The 16,952-nt window shown below is 41.4% G+C and overlaps 1 protein-coding gene across 1 annotated transcript in view; it reads right to left on the bottom strand.

Moving 5' to 3' along the window:
* LOC126281220 (calpain-D-like) overlaps positions 1-16,952 on the bottom strand; it is a 441,331-nt gene that overhangs the window by 21,812 nt on the left and 402,567 nt on the right. Inside the window, exon 13 of the mRNA XM_049979967.1 lies at positions 9,153-9,349. Coding sequence (XP_049835924.1) covers positions 9,153-9,349 — 197 coding nt within the window. The remainder of the gene's footprint in view (positions 1-9,152; positions 9,350-16,952) is intronic.

The raw sequence follows: 16,952 nt of genomic DNA, 5'->3' as shown, positions 1-16,952 counted from the left end.
TTTTGTGAAAGATCATTTGACAGTATTCTGTTATGGTAGTCACTGAAGGCTTCTCTGCCAAACGCACTTCATTCAGCATATCTGTATCTACAGCCCTGTGCTTTGTTTTATACCTGTTATGCAGTAGTCTCTGTTTCTTTAGAAGTTTCTTTACAGTGACTGTATACCACGGAAAATCTCTCTCATTATGAACTGTGCTACTGGGTACATATTTATTCAGTACATGGTCAACTATTCTTTTAAACTTGAGCCATAAGTCATCTACATGCTCTTGTCTTGAGCTACAATTTTCAAGTTCCTCATTTGAGGTATGACACTATTGTTTTCTCTGTCTAGTTTTCTGAATGTATAAATTTTTCCACTTGTTTTAGTTACCCTTTTGTATTTTGATATTCACTGTTGCTATTGCTGCCTCATGGTCATTGATATGAGTTTTGATGTGGATATCATTAAAGAGATCAGGTATATTTGCTGCTTTTATATTCAGTATATCCAGTATGTTTCCATTATGCATGTGGTTCCAAACTATCTGTTCTAAGCAGTTTTCAGAGAAGGCATTTAATAATGTTTAACTGGATGTAATGTCGCACCCACCACTAACAGTAAAGTGATTTTCCTGATTAATCACATTTGTGATGTGAGAAGTTTTCTCAGAATTTATTTGTAGCTCTAACAATCCATAAAAGACTTTTGCATCAAGGCAAGTCCTTTGAAAGAATTACTGCAGAAGATGCCAAATTTTCATGGAATGACGTGCAAGAAAGATATTACCTCATTGTTAAAAAGGCACTAATATCTTTTCCTGTCCTATCAATATTTTTATTTATTTATTTAAATAAAATAGAAAGAAACTTCCACATGGGAAAAATATATTAAAAACAAAGATTCCAAGACTTACCAAGCGGGAAAGCGCCGGCAGACAGGCACATGAACAAAACACACAAACACACACAGAATTACTAGCTTTCGCAACCGATGGTTGCTTCTTCAGGAAGGAGAGGGAAAGACGAAAGGATGTGGGTTTTAAGGGATAGGGTAAGGAGTCATTCCAATCCCGGGAGCGGAAAGACTTCCCTGAGGGGAAAAAAAGGACAGGTGTACACTCGCACACACACACATATCCATCTGCACATACACAGACACAAGCTGTGTATGTGCGGATGGATATGTGTGTGTGTGCGAGTGTACACCTGTCCTTTTTTTCCCCTAAGGGAAGTCTTTCCGCTCCCGGGATTGGAATGACTCCTTACCCTCTCCCTTAAAACCCACATCCTTTCGTCTTTCCCTCTCCTTCCTGAAGAAGCAACCATCGGTTGCGAAAGCTAGTAATTCTGTGTGTGTGTTTGTGTGTTTTGTTCATGTGCCTGTCTGCCGGCGCTTTCCCGCTTGGTAAGTCTTGGAATCTTTGTTTTTAATATATTTATTTATTTAGCAGCTTATGATGTACATCTATGGAGTAAGTCCAAGTACACATCTGCTTTGTCAATTTTCCAATAAAATACATTACTTTTACTGATTCTAACTATAGTTTTGCTAAGATAATTAATAAATTTTAGCCAAAAAATTTCTGGAAATAAACATCATAGTTACAAAAGTTTAGATACTGTAAACTGAATGGATTTTATGAGGCATACAAAATCCATGTACCTAAAGTACAGAACATTTAATTGCAATAATTCTGTACTATGGGTCCATCATTTTATATATATGGTATAATACAGTTATATAGCACACACACATTCTAGATCCTGTTTTGTTTACATTTACATTCTGATCCCAAGGAGCAGAATTTTATATATGTACAAGCTGTAGAAGGTTAAAATGTCACATTTTTTGAAAAGAGGCTTGCAATTGTCTCTTGTTCTTTTGTTTCCTATTATTCTAATTGTTCTCTTTTGTAGTTTGAATATTTTAATTGCCTCAGTCGAGTGGCCCAGATTTCTATACCATAGCTCATTATAGCATTGAAGTATGAAACATACACCATGTGCACATCATCTTCAGATATTAGTGGCTTGATTTGCCTCAGAGCAAAAACAGTACTGCTAAGTTTATTGCTTATATTGGAAATACATTATTTCCATCCTAAACAACTGTCTACAGTGATCCCTAAAAATGTAGCACTTTCAACTACTCTCACATCTAGCTCTTGCAAATTTGTCAGTTCACTTGTTTTTCTTTTGTTGTTCCTAAAAAGGATTGCATTGTATATAAGACAAGAACCACGAGACAGAACTTCACACCAATGCTAGCAGTTACATGATAGGTGCATTTCTAGTACAAATGAAGGAAGATACTGAAAAGTTGATAGTTTATTCTTCCAGAGTACTCTCCAAGTCCAGGAAGAACTACTCTGTAGTTGAGAAAGAGTGTATTGCAGTCGTCTGGGCCATCAACAAGTTCTGGCAATATTTATTTGGAAAAATCTATGCTGGCTGACTAGCCTAAAGCATCTTTCGGGTCCACTGGTGAAATGAGTATAAGGCTTCAGGAGTTTGATGTCACAGTGTTATGCAATAGCATATGCAAACATGAGCACACCAACTGCTGTTCAAGGAATCCTTCGATGAAACACAGCAGCATGGATGAAATCTCAGTCATCGCTGCATTAAATGACATTACTGTTCCAAAACTGCTGAAAAACATGGGAACCTTGAAGGAGAAGGAACCAGCCAAGGAAGAATTCCAATGGGATAGAAATGGTTGCTCATCATCCCATCTCATCTAAATCCAACTATCCTTAAGTAACTTCCTGGCAGATTAAAACTGTGTGCCCGATCGAGACTCGTACTTGGGACCTTTGCCTTTCGCGGGCAAGTGCTCTACCATCTGAGCTACCGAAGCACGACTCACGCCCGGTACTCACAGCTTTACTTCTGCCAGTATCTCGTCTCCTACCTTCCAAACTTTGCAGAAGCTCTCCTGTGAACCTTGCAGAACCAGCACTCTTGAAAGAAAGGATACAGCGGAGACATGGCTTAGCCGCAGCGGGGGGGATGTTTCCAGAATCTCATGCTGGATCTATCCTTAAGTATTTCCTAAATGCTGAAACATCTAGACATTTGGGATATGTAACAACTCAGAATCGGAGACAGTTATCACTGGTCATATCTCTAACAGTTCTTTAGACATTATGTGAGCCAATGTAAGGAATTCCAGCAATGGAAACACATGCCACAATTATCCCCAGGAAATATGATACCAATTCCACCTGCAACACTGGATTCCAACCTACCTCTTGTGGAGGTTCCTGAAATCAACAAATGGGAATTGATGGACAAGTCTGCACTGACTACCATACCCACAATGGTGACACCAAAACTGTACTGATTGCTAAAGCTCAGAAAATTGCAAGGGTCCTTGTAGAAGATCATTTTGAAGCAAAGAGGACTCCATACGACATCTTTGGCAGTATGCTCACATACACCATCACTATGACTGAATCACTCATATTGGGCAACATCTGCTAAAAGGCAGTATGACACAAGCTTGACTCAGTGGCAATACCACCACCAGATGAGTCTTTGTGGTGGTTCACCACCAGCGGAGCCTTGCTCTCTTGTGCATCAGCTATGGTAGGTGAAGGTTCAATTCACAGACTTGAACAGCTATTACAATATTATGAAAAGGGAAGTTGCTACTCACCATATGGCAGAGATGCTAAGTCACAGATACACACAACAAAAAGACTGTCACAAATGAAGCTTTCAGCCAGTAATGCTTTCGTCAAAAATAGAAATTAGCCTCTCTCTCTCTCTCTCTCTCTCTCTCTCTCTCTCTCTCACACACACACACACACACACACACACACACACACACACACACACACACAAACTGCAGTCTCAGGCAACTGAAGCCACACTGTGAGCAGTGGCACCAGTGCATGATGGGAGTGGCAACTGCGTTGGGGTATGGAGGAGACTGGGACGGGGAAGGGGAAGGATAGTAGGAGAGGGCGGGGGAGGGGAGGGGGTTACGGAAAAGGAGAGAAGACTGGGTGTGATGGTGGAATGAGGGCTATGTAGTGCTGGAATGGGAACAGGGGAGGGGCTGGATGAGTGAGGACAATAACTAACTACGGTTGAGGCCTGGAGGGTTACGGAAATGTAGGACATACTGTAGGGAAAGTTCCCACCTGCACATTGCAGAAAAGCTAGTGTTGGTGGGAAGGATCCACATGGCACAGGCTGTGAAGCAGTTATTGATATGTAGGATGTCATGTTTGGTAGAGTGTTCAGCAACAGGGTGGTCCACTTGTTTCTTGGCCACAGTTTGTCAGTGGCCATTCATGCAAACAGACAACTTGTTGGTTGTCATGCCCATATAGAATGCAGCACAGTGGTTGCAATTTAGCTTGTAGATCACTTGACTGGTTTCGAAGGTAGCCCTGCCTTTGGTGGGACAGGTGATGTTTGTGACTGGACTGGAGTAGGTGGTGGTGGGAGGATGTATGGGACAGGTCTTGAAACTTTGTCTATAACAGGGATATGAACCATGATTATGTAAGAGGTTGGGAACAGGGGTTGTGTAAGGGTGAATGTGTATATAGTGTAGGTTCAGTGGACAACGGAATACCACTGTGGGAGGAGTGGGAGGGATAGCAGGCAGGACATTCCTCATTTACGAGCACAATGAGAAGTAGCCAAAATCCTGGTGGAGAATGTAATTCAGTTGCTCCAGTCTTGGGCGGTACTGAGTTACGAGGGGAATGCTCCTCTGTGGCCGGATTGTGAGACTAAGAGGTGGTGAGAGATTGGGAAGATAAGGCACAGGAGATTTGTTTTGTGGCTAGGCTGTATGGAATGGGACTTCTCGATATGGAATGGGTGGCAGCTGTCGAAGTGGAGGTTTTGCTGGTGGTTAGTATGTTTGATATGGATGGAGGTATTGATGTAGCCAGAAATTTGTTGGTCTTGTTGCATTCACGGTGTTTGGATTACACATTCAGGGTTCTGTGCACCTTGTCTCCAACTGCATTCCAGTCCTTGCATTGGACAAGCTCTGCTGTGAACTCAGGTCTCTTCTTTTCACCTGGAATGGGTGCCACAAAGCACTATGAGGCTCACATCACCCTTGAACCTAAGGCCATTCCAAAATTTTGTCATGTTCAGCCCACCCCTTTTGCTTTGTGACAGGCTGTCAAGACTGAATTGAAGGCTGCCACTGAACCAGTCCTTGTAGCCAATGGCTATGCCTTTGATGGTTATTCATTTGTGTGGGAATTTTAAATCAAGTATTAACTCCCAGCTGGTGGTTGATTGCTACCCAATTCCATGCACCTACGAAATTCTCATGAAACTGGCAGGTGGTGAGTGTTTTTCGAAAACTGACTTGGCAGTGGTGTACCTGCAGCTATGTCTCAATTCCACCTCTGAACAGTTCATGTTAATTAACACTCCCTTTGGGTTATACCAATATACATGCCTGCCTTTCAGCATTGTGAGTGCCCCCACTGTTTTTTATAGATTTTTGGAATAGTTAATGTGGGATGTACATGTTGCGCAGACTATTTTGACAACACTGTTGTCACCGGTATCTCATGGCAGAAACATCTCACTAGCCTTTGTATCCCTTTCTCAAAACTATGTGAGATGAGTGCTAAGTGCAATTTGCAAAAGTCACAGTTTTTTCACACCTTAGATATACTGACAGCTGCACAATGCAATTATCCTCAAATCGAGGAGGCAGCTCTCACCATTGTGTACAGAGTCTGAAAGTTTATTGTCTTCCTCTGTGGCAACTAATTTCATCTCATCTCTGATCATAAGCTGTTTGAGGAACTTTTTGGCCCTCATTCGCACCTTCTCAACAGGACTGTACAATGACTCCAGCATAGAGGTTTGTTTTTGAACATGTGTCACTGTGAGATTCACTACAGTTCAACAGCACAGCAGTCATTTGTGGACACATTGTTGTATTTGCCCATGGGCATGACCCAGCCTTCGACAAAGCTGAGGTTGCCCATTTTCAGATTGACAATCATTTGCAGCAGACAGCTGACTGAGATCCAGTAATGGCCCATCACATATCCCAGGCCACCTGTCAGGATCCTGTACTCTGTCAGGTGATTCAGTTTGTGTGCAATAGTTGGCCTGAGCATTTCTACACCAAGATATCTGCTCCGCTCCACAATTACTTCCTCCTCCATCATTGGCTGAGAGTTGTTGATAGTATGGTATAGCACTGACTCCAATGACCCCTGTACCATATACTTGCTCTCCTACACTGTGATCACTGGGTTATGACCCATATGAAGGTCCTCACACAGTGATTTGTCTACTGGTGTGGTAATGAGCTGAAAAATGAGAAGGTCGATAGTGAGTGCAAACAGTGCGCCAAGTAGCAGACTGCACCACCATGGACTTAAGCTCCATACTCCACTCCTATTCACCATGGGATCATGTCCACATTGACTTTTGTGAGCTCCTTCTGTAGTTCCATGTAGTTGAAAGTAATTGAGGTGCTGTAAAACTACTATATGTCATGTGAATGCACTATCACAGTGGAAGCTACTGTGCGGGCTCTCACTCATGTCTTCACAATTGACGGGCGGCTCCAGACATTTAACTCTGTGATGGCCCACAGTTCACTTTGGCATTGTTTCAGACGTTCTGCATCCACATTGGTACTACCCACCTTACTTCTGCCCCGTACCATCCACAGTCAAATGGAGAGCTGGAGAGTACGGTGTGGACATTTAAGAATCAGTTAAAGAAATGCTTGACAGATTTGTCAGCACACTTGGCAGTGCCTCTGTTTCTCAGTACCTATGGGACCAACCCACTGAATGGCCACAATCCAGAGGAAATTCTCCAAGGACCCAGCCTCAGACATTGCTTCATCTGCTCTGCCCTGCACTGTGACCTGAGGTGAGGTGCCTTCATGTCCTTCGCATTACACTCCAGGTGACCCTGTTTGGGTGCACACTTTCTGTCAGCTGCCTGGATAGGCACTAGCAACAGTGTGTGTGACATGCGGTTGGTGGATATTCATGATGGATGCAGGCAGTGTGCTCCGAACCTGCCATTAGAACCAGCTGTGCCCTCTGTTGGTCCCTGAACTACCTCATCTGCAGCCAGTGCAGCCTCTGCCAGGGAACCCTCCTGTGGGGGCCACCACACCCCAAGGGCTCAATGCTGCAGGTGAACCTCCAGTTGATGTGCTGTTAGATAATGACAACACTGAGATGCAGCTGCCAGCCACTCCAGAACCTCTGCTAGTGTCCGGTGGTGGCTGCATGGGTGTTGCCCTTCTTCAGGAGCACTGGGTGGGCCTCTCCCCCATCACTGCGGCCTCCATCCATGGCCACTGACATTGCGTCTTCTGTGTCATCAACACCTGTGGGGTCATCACTGCAGCTGGCTCCCCATTATCCAAGTCACTTCTGACCACCTGCTGGACTGCAGACAGCTAACCATGAAACCTCATGATGGCAACACTGGTTCAGGTGCAGGCAAGCTGATGGAGACAAACATCATTAATCTCCAGCTGCAATCAACCCACGGCAGCTAGTGCCAAGTCATTTGGTCAGACCACGTGGCCTCCTCAGCCATGCCAGACCGTTGCTGCCCCAGCCATACAAAGGAAGAGAGGGAGGGACGTGACAGAGAACCCACATTTGCTGCCCCACAACCACAACATTTGCATTCGGTACCATCCATGAAAAGGCATTACAAGGGCACCAGCTTCACTCGATGGCAGTGTCATTGTCAGATGAGTGTTCCTGACAGCATGCCACCAACAAAGCCTCACTCCCTTGTGCCCCTAGCCATGCTAGGTGAAGTTTCAACTTTCAGCTTCTACAGTTACATATATCTATAGCACAACAAAGCATGTGATCAGACTTTACCTAGACTTCTATTCTTCAGTCAATGTTCTCTCATGCTGTGTAATTATGGAGCTCAGCTCACCACAGTTGTATATAGTTGTTCGTTGTAGTAGTTGTTAATAGAGAACTGTAGACACTATACCAGCAAAGTAAGACACTAAAAGCTTCACACCATTCATTCTGCTGCATGGACAGAGGCCAAACTACGATGGGTACACTGCTCTTGTTTCAACCAAATGATCCTCAGGGTGACTAAGTGAAACACAACAAAAGCAGGGCCAAAGAAACAAGACAGCTGGTTCACATAAGTCGCTGTACATCCAAGAGAATGACCAAGAGTGCCATATCATCAAGCATCATCCAGTGAATACAGCCCAGGAGACTGTTGGAAAGTTTACTGAAATTATACTTTGGGCCGTATCTCCCGTCACTTGTCAGACATCACATACTAAGTTGAGAGTTGTAAGCCTTTATCAAAAAGACTAAAGTGCAGAGATATCATCCATGTCTTCCATATGAAGCTCTACCACAGTCCTGGGCACAGATCTATGATGTGGGCTTCTCATGCAAGGAAACTCAAAGCCCACTCAATAACCGCCAAGTTTCAACATGAGGGCCTGCCTTGGATGTTCTTCAAAGTAAAGAGGATGTGGCAACATGTTCTGAACATAAGGATTCTCCAGCACTGTCATACAGATGACCACTGATAAGATCTAGAGTTATTATGATGTAGTCGGATCCTAAGAACTTCTGAAACAGCAGTCAATGTTTCTCCAAGACTGTGGGGAAAGAAATGAGGTATGTACTACATGGAGGATGAGGTAGCAGTTGGTGTCACTGGTTGGTGTGCTATGGGGCACCAGTTCAGATTCAAGCACTCTCCATTCAAGACATAATTTTACTCTGTCTGTGCCTTGGTGTCTATAATGAATGTGCATTCTGTGATGTATGTAATTGATCTCAGTGCTTTCAGATTTGAACTTCATTGTTGTTACGATGTGACACTATATACCTGACAAAATAATAACTATCCTATGTCTTACAGAAGAGAACAATCACTTTCATTAATGCATGTTAAGTAGAATCTTTCATTTGCTCCAAGATCTCAAAATTCGTACACACTAACTATTGTTTTGACACTATTCCAGAACAAGTGCCATGCAGTATTTTTGTCATGCAGAGAAATACAAAAGAAAAATCTAATTCAACAAATGTTTTAGTTCATTGTTTATTTTAATAATTTATTAAAATTTGTCAATTATTTATTCAATAAATAACGTAAAAATAAAGTCCATTATTAATAAATTCCTCCTGCACAGCTAACCTGTATGCCAGTGGTTGAATGCGAGGCACACAAGAACATACTGGCCACGTTCGAGCATCTTTTGACAACCTACAAAGCCACGAACTTGTCTCTTGCTGTGTTCAACAAGTCTGCCAACAGCTGGGCATGTAGGAGACCGTGTTTTGAAGACGACGACACACAAATCCAGCTGGGACCTCTGAGATTTTTCTGAATTCCTGTAACATGACAGCAAGGTTGTTTATAACTGACAAATGCTTCTGCCCAGTTACAAAAGTACTTTTTGTAATTAAGATAAATTTACAGTACTGCTACTTAAACTTTCTTGATGACAACTCATGATAGAGATTACAATGGAAATCATAATATTTTAAATGTGTGTTATTAAAAAAGGACAGGAAGAAATATGAGTCTAGTTAACAATGATTCAAACATTTCCTGACAAAAATAATGCATAAAAATGCTGAAGATGCTAAGATTGTTCTCCATTAGATATAAACAAAAAGGCAATGGTGGAGGAAGAGTGCTTAGAATACATACAGAAAATGAAAACAAAAAAGTGCAAAGTATTCAGGAAGAAATGAACATAGTGAAATGCAACAGATAAACTTCAAAATTCAGGAAATGTATAACAATCTGTCCATAGGCGTCAACCAGATCAGAAGAAATTAGTTACTAGAAAATAGATAAAGAATATATCACACACATCTGCAAAAACTGGTCAAAGAAAATGAAAAATAAAAAAGTAATTGTGGCCGAAAGAAAAGTTGATAAATAAATATATATTAAAAAAGAAGAAAAAATAAGGGAGTTTGAGGTGGGAATTGGAAGAGAGAGTGAGAAAAAGAACCAAGAGAGAGAGAGAGAGAGAGAGAGAGAGAGAGAGAGAGAGAGAGAGCTCGTGAAGACAGTAATACATTATGGCAGAAAGGAGGCACAGGGTGTAGAATTGTGAATTATGGTTTATTCATTTCATTATGTACATTTCCATAGAGAAGAAATTTCAGAAATTTACATTACAGCACTACATAAATTTTACACTGACAAATAATAATATAGGATTAAAATGTTATTTCTATGATCAACAAAAACAGTAAGTTTTAAAAAATAGTCTTTCCTTCTCATGCCATACTGTAAGTCTCCCCTGCCCCAGGGGTGGGCAACTTTTCCGAACTATCCATCTTTCCTGAGCCCTGCCAGGCCTTTCCCTTCTTCTCTCTTCCTTCCCCTTCAACCCTTCTGTCAACAGGAGGAGTCACTGCCTCTGAAACTGTGCACATTTCTTTAACCTTTATATGTGTTTTCCCCTACCACCACATGATGAGTAAATTTTTTGTTTATCCATATTTCTGTGATTGAGCTATATACACCTAGCAGGGTATGAAGAAGGTTTAAGTTTGGAATTGCAGGAGTTGGGTTCAAAGATACGGTTCTCAAAAAGAGGGCATCACATTGATCGGTTTTTTATAGGAAGTCAGTGAAGTAGCTGGAAAGCGGCTGAGACCAGCCAGAATGTTCCAGGATGTTCAAGAATGTTGTAGAATTCTCCAGAAGATTCAGCTATGTTCTACAATGTTCCAGAATGTTTTAGAATCTTCCAGAAGATTTGAGAATGTTCTATAAGGTTTATGACAGGGATACGTTCCATCAAAGGTATGTATGGGTGATTGTTAGACGCATGTATCAGTATACTTTTGGAAATCAGTTAGGGCAAATCAAAGAAGTGACACAAAATGAAATGAATTTAAGTAGAGGCCCACATAAAGTGTGGGAACACTTTCAGTTCTTTATTGCACAAGAACTAAACACTGTGAAGATGTCATACATATTTCATTTGGAAGAGAAACTCAAAGTTTTTTTTACAAACATTTTATATGTGAACCATGAGTGACCCAGCAGACGTCAATACGATAATCGAATTCTTCCCATACCCATCCCTGCATGGCATTATCGACTGTGGCAGTCGCTTCCCATTTTCTCTTCCAGAGTCTGCTACATTACGTGGTAGAGGCAGAACATACACTAGATTTTAATGTCCCTCCACAGAAAAAAGTCACACAGAATGAGATCTGGTGATCAGGGACACCATTTCATGAAACAGCTGTCCCCTCCTGTAGCATGGCCGATCCATCGGTGTGGCAGCTCTGAGTTCAGGTACCCACAAACTTCATGATGAAAATGGGGTAGAGACCCAACCTGTTGAAAGATGAACAGAGAGTCCAATTGCATTTGAGGCATCAGCCATTGCTGTAACATGTCCAAGTAGGAATATCCAGTGATCGTGCTCTTGACAAATAAGAATGGTCCTTACAGTTTTCAATGTGACAAGGCACAAAAAACATTTACCTTTGGGGAATCATGCTCAAATTCAATGCATTCACGTGGATGCTTTGTACCCCAGATTCGTCAATTATGCCTGTTCACTTTCCTATTAGTGTGAATGAAGAGCGGATATGTTGCTAAAAATTAAATGTTCAACAATGCCATCCCCATCCTCATTCACTTGTTGAAACTGCAAACAAAACTCAAAACGCTTGTCTTTGTCATCATCCATGAGCTTCTGCACTAGCTCCAGTTTGAATGGCTTCATAGACAGCTTCTGCCGAAGGAATTTCCACACTGTCATTAGAGCCATTTCGAGTTCATGGGATGCACGATGCACCAATTTCTTTGTACTCCTTATGAATGTCTCTAGTACATGCTCCACATTCACTTCATTCACACTGGGATGTCCACTCCTCTTTGCCGGGCACAAGCAACCCGTCACAATCAATTTGTTGTCTCAGTGGTAAATGGCCTTCCTTGGTGGTGGCTTCTTACCATACTTGGTTCTAAACATTCATTAAACAGCTGTAGTACACTTGTTTTTGTTGAACTCAAACACAGAAAGCTCACTCCGCACCTGAACTCGCCATGTTTGTGACTATCACTGACTATCGGCAAATGTCCAAATTATGATGTAGCAAAATATATTTAAAAAAAACTTTCAGGGATTCTCTTCAAAATGACATATGTACGACATCTGTACAATGTTTGGTTCTTGTGCAATAAATAATTGAAAGTGTTCTCGGACTTTATGTACACCCTGTATAAGTGAGTTGCCTAGGTAGTGAACAGTATGTTAAGTGGAATTTTAGTGTGTTAAGTAATATTAACATGTAACAGGATGCCGTAACAAACAGAAAAGAAGGAAACAGAATGAGATTTTCACTCTGCAGCGCAGTGTGCGCTGATATGAAACTTCCTGGCAGATTAAAACTGTGTGCCTGACCAAGACTTGAACTCGGGACCTTTGCCTTTCGTGTGCAAGTGCTCTACCATCTGAGCTACCAAAGCACGACTCACGCCCGGTACTCACAGCTTTACTTCTGCCAGTATCCGTCTCCTACCTTCCAAACTTTACAGAAGCTCTCCTGCGAACCTTGCAGAACTAGCACTCCTGGTTCGCAGGAGAGCTTCTGTAAAGTTTGGAAGGTAGGAGACAGATACCGGCAGAAGTAAAGCTGTGAGTACTGGGCGTGAGTCGTGCTTCGGTAGCTCAGATGGTAGAGCACTTGCACGCGAAAGGCAAAGGTCCCAAGCTCGAGTCTCGGTCGGGCACACAGTTTTAATCTGCCAGGAAGTTTCATATCAGCGCACACTCCGCTGCAGAGTGAAAATCTCATTCTGGAAACATCCCCCAGGCTGTGGCTAAGCCATGTCTCCACAATATCCTTTCTTTCAGGAGTGCTAGTTCTGCAAGGTTCGTAGGAGAGCTTCTGTAAAGTTTGGAAGGTAGGAGACCGATACTGGCAGAAGTAAAGCTGTGAGTACTGGGCGTGAGTCGTGCTTTGGTAGCTCAGATGGTAGAGCACTTGCACGCGAAAGGCAAAGGTCCCGAGTTCGAGTCTCGGTCGGGCACACAGTTTTAATCTGCCAGGAAGTTTCAAGAAGGAAACAGTCACGACATGAAACAGATGAGGAGGAAGAAGCACACTTAGCTTCACAGTGGAAGTGAATGAACAGAATGAGAGGAAAATTTAGAGAACAAATTAAAGAAAAGGGTTCATTGAGACACTCAGCAAGCTGATGTAGAGTAAATGCTGAAGGAACGAGGTCAAAATGGACTCAGTAGAGTTAGAACGAGTAAAGTTCTTGAAAGACAACAATCAGAGGTACATGAACAAAACATCAGTGTATGAGAAATGCAAAGCAGAAGAAGTAGAAATGATACTTTGGTACATGAAGCATTCTGTTATGTTCCCACTAAAAGTATAACAAACATTAACATGTTGTCACTGGCAAAATGGATCAAATGTGTTAAAGTGTGCTCATTGTTATTGTTGCCAAACAAATATTACAAATTTTTGTAAGTGTATTTCATTGGTGATGAACAAAAAGAAGTCAATCAACATCATGCAAAAATAAGTAGACTGGAATGATAAATCATCGAAGAACTGTAGAGGTTTTACCTAAGTACAATCAATTGGTTCACATATTGAAAACAGCACTGGGCCAATGATTTCAGATGAGTATAAATTTATAATTCGATCCACCAAAATACTAACTGGAGATCCAATGTTCATATGTTGATCCAATGCACCTTAAGTCAATGAAACTGCCACTGTAATTTTGGACAGCAAGTACACAAGCTGTGATGTAATTATTCAGAAAAGAAGAGGACTACAACACACTGCAGAAAAACATTGTTCTTAGGGTGATCTTCAATATCTGTTTATTTTTGTAAGAGGAGAAGATGGTTACCATTTCAATTTGAGACAAGTGATTGCCAAAACAGGTGCAGAAACAAATGGAAAAGCAACTTCGAAGGAATTTATGCATATCATATAATAACAATATACAACAAGGGATACAATCATATTACCAGTTCCTATCATTTACTTCAACAATTTTTAGTTGACATGTGGGCAAAAAGAGAGACAGAATGAATGTTATTCCTATGACAATCAACAAACATTGTGTACAGAAGAATATGTTCATTTGAGAGACACAGTCACAGATGATGGCAACAGTGAATATTTTGTAAGGTTTTCGGCATTCTCTGTAGAAACAAATAAGTGAGTGACACAGTACTTTATTTCAAATTAGGGTAATGTTGAATACTTATGCAGACTATAAGGTGCACACAAATGGAAAGGAAAGTATGGTTAAATGTAAAGAAATTTTGATAACAGTATTACAACTACAGTTGATGTGGAACTGCACAACTATACATAATTTCCATTGACACCAATATATCAACCCCAGTGCATATGAAGCCTCTGGATGGCTTCAGTCTAGAAATTCCTAGGTTTCTGAGAAATAGTATTTTCCACAGTGTCCTGTAACTTCCTTGTCACAGGTGAACCTATGACCGTACAAAGATTTTTTTTAAGGGGCCAGAAATATGCAACCCTTGCCTGGCCTTGTGCTGGAGAAGCACTACCTCATTCAAGAGTTTGCCCCTCCACTTGCTCTTGAATGCCTGTTTGAGCATCGGAAACATGTTGCAATAATGTTCAACTTTAATTGTTGCGCCTCACAGTAGCCAGCTGATGAGAAGAGGTCATTCTTCATCAAAATATCAAATGAGAATTACTTTTCCAGTCTTCGGGACAGAGTGAGCCTTTTTTTGGACGAGGGGAACTGGAATTCTGCCTCCACAGTCATCTGTTTGGAGGCACGGTAAAGCAGTGACACCAGTTTCATCACAGGCCACAGGCTGAGCAATTAAGTCTGTTCCTTACCCCCATCTCAACAGGTGGGACAGGCAAACACCCATTCTCACTGCCTCCTGATTCTCCAAAAGGTGCTTGGGCACCCACTGTGCACAAACTTTGCATAATGAAGCTTCTCATGGATTATGTGGTGCACAGCAATGTCGCATGTGGTGATCTTACAATTCAATCATATAAGCTTCTTCAGAGCTGAAATTGTGCCATTGCTGGTGACAACATGCACTTGACCAGAACATGACATGTCTTATGTTCACATGTCCACCTCATAACACTGACACCACTGCAATATTGTACACCATGTGAGACACTGTTCTCCATACCTCTTTTTCATCCTGCAATAAATTTGTGAACTATGTTTCCCTTCTGTGCAAAGAAATTAAATGATCGCTCTGTGCACTGGTCAGGAAGAATCCATCATGCAACAAACTGCACGACCAACTCTCCAGCACTGTGGAAATTGCTGCAAAGCCATTAACTTGGCTTGTGCAGCTGTGACTATTACCACACCATCTCTCAGGAAACACACTCGCCCACTAGGATTACATACAATGCTGCTACAGTGAATGTCTTCTTTCAATTGAGTACACCTTGTAGTAATTTCATAGAGATATATTCTTACTGATTATTTGCTAGCTAGAATATGCAAGAGATGAACACACTTCATCTTTTCTGGACAGTATAGTTTTATGTTAGTTGATTCAGCTGTCTTTAATCTCTGCTTTCCTTTTCCTACATTTTGCACTACAACTGTTGTCCTACAAGTTCCTATAATGCAGTACTTTTTTTTATATAAGAATAAGCACCTAATTCAAAAACCCTAACTACATTAAACCTGAATACTTGTGTTGGTTCAAAATATCATAAAATCAACACAATTAAAGAGTCTATCTCACTTGATTTGTTTTTTAAATAGTGTGTTATCGATGTAAGAAATGAAGATTCATTTGTGTCGCATGGTAGTGAGCCAATCTACAATTAAACTGTATTCTCATCACTGGCATGGCAACGGCCTTGCCGCAGTGGATACACTGGTTCCCGTCAGATCACCGAAGTTAAGTGCTGTTGGACATGGCCAGCACTTTGACAGGTGACCAGCTGGGCTGCCATGCACTATTGCCATTTTTCAGGGTGCACTCAGCCTCGTGATGCCAATTGAGGAGCTACTCAACTGAATAGTAGTGGCTCCCGTCAAAGAAAACCACCAAGACGACCGGGAGAGTGGTGTGCCGACCACACACCCCTCTTGTCTGCATCCTCAGCTGAGGATGACACAGCGGTTGGATAGTCCTGATGGGTCACTTGTGGCCTGAACACAGAATGCTCATCACCGGCATGAGTTATAATGGATCTGCTCAATAAAACTCATTTTCCTCAAAGTATTGTAGACTACAATCCATCAAATGCCCTCTTGATACATCATTAACATAACAGTTATTGTTTCCTATCATCATTGCTTATGGTTATGAAATGTAATATATTTGTATCTTTTCAGGAGTAATTTTGATCATGTCAATACTGCACACATATCTTTGGATGTAAAGATCAGTGTTTTCAAATATCTGCCTCCCTTCCATTTTCATTCATAGTTGAAGATTATTACTGTTACTATTGTTGATTTTTGAGTATCAGTGCAATACAGTCTGCTATGGAGTAGCAAGCAGCTCTGAGTCAGCTGTAGTTGTGTGATGGCACAGTCAGTTGGACTCTGTATCTAGTACTGTACAGTTAACATGAAATAAGATGGATGCAAGCATGCTGAGTCCACTGAATATTTGTTTTTGTAAAGTTTTTCTTCAAATTATACAAAGTGTTTTAAGTAGTGTGAAGTGAATGAATCACCATAAATTTATTTAAAAAATGAAGTGAAATCTCAGTTCCTGTTTCAGTATTACATATCACCATACATACATGACAGCAACATCCCTTCCTTCTTGCAGGAGGCAATATCATTGAACTAGACAAGCTGACAATGTTAACTACCAGCTTTTATTGTTTTAATAGACACTAGTTCATTTTCCATTGTCACACAAACATTTGCATTGTTCATAACTGTCCAACTCTGCAAATTGTTTGTTGATATCATTGATAATTGAAGACAATAGAG

This window comes from Schistocerca gregaria, chromosome 7 (assembly GCF_023897955.1).
Source record: "Schistocerca gregaria isolate iqSchGreg1 chromosome 7, iqSchGreg1.2, whole genome shotgun sequence".
Taxonomy (NCBI): domain Eukaryota; kingdom Metazoa; phylum Arthropoda; class Insecta; order Orthoptera; family Acrididae; genus Schistocerca; species Schistocerca gregaria.
This window is presented reverse-complemented; position numbering and strand designations above follow the sequence as displayed.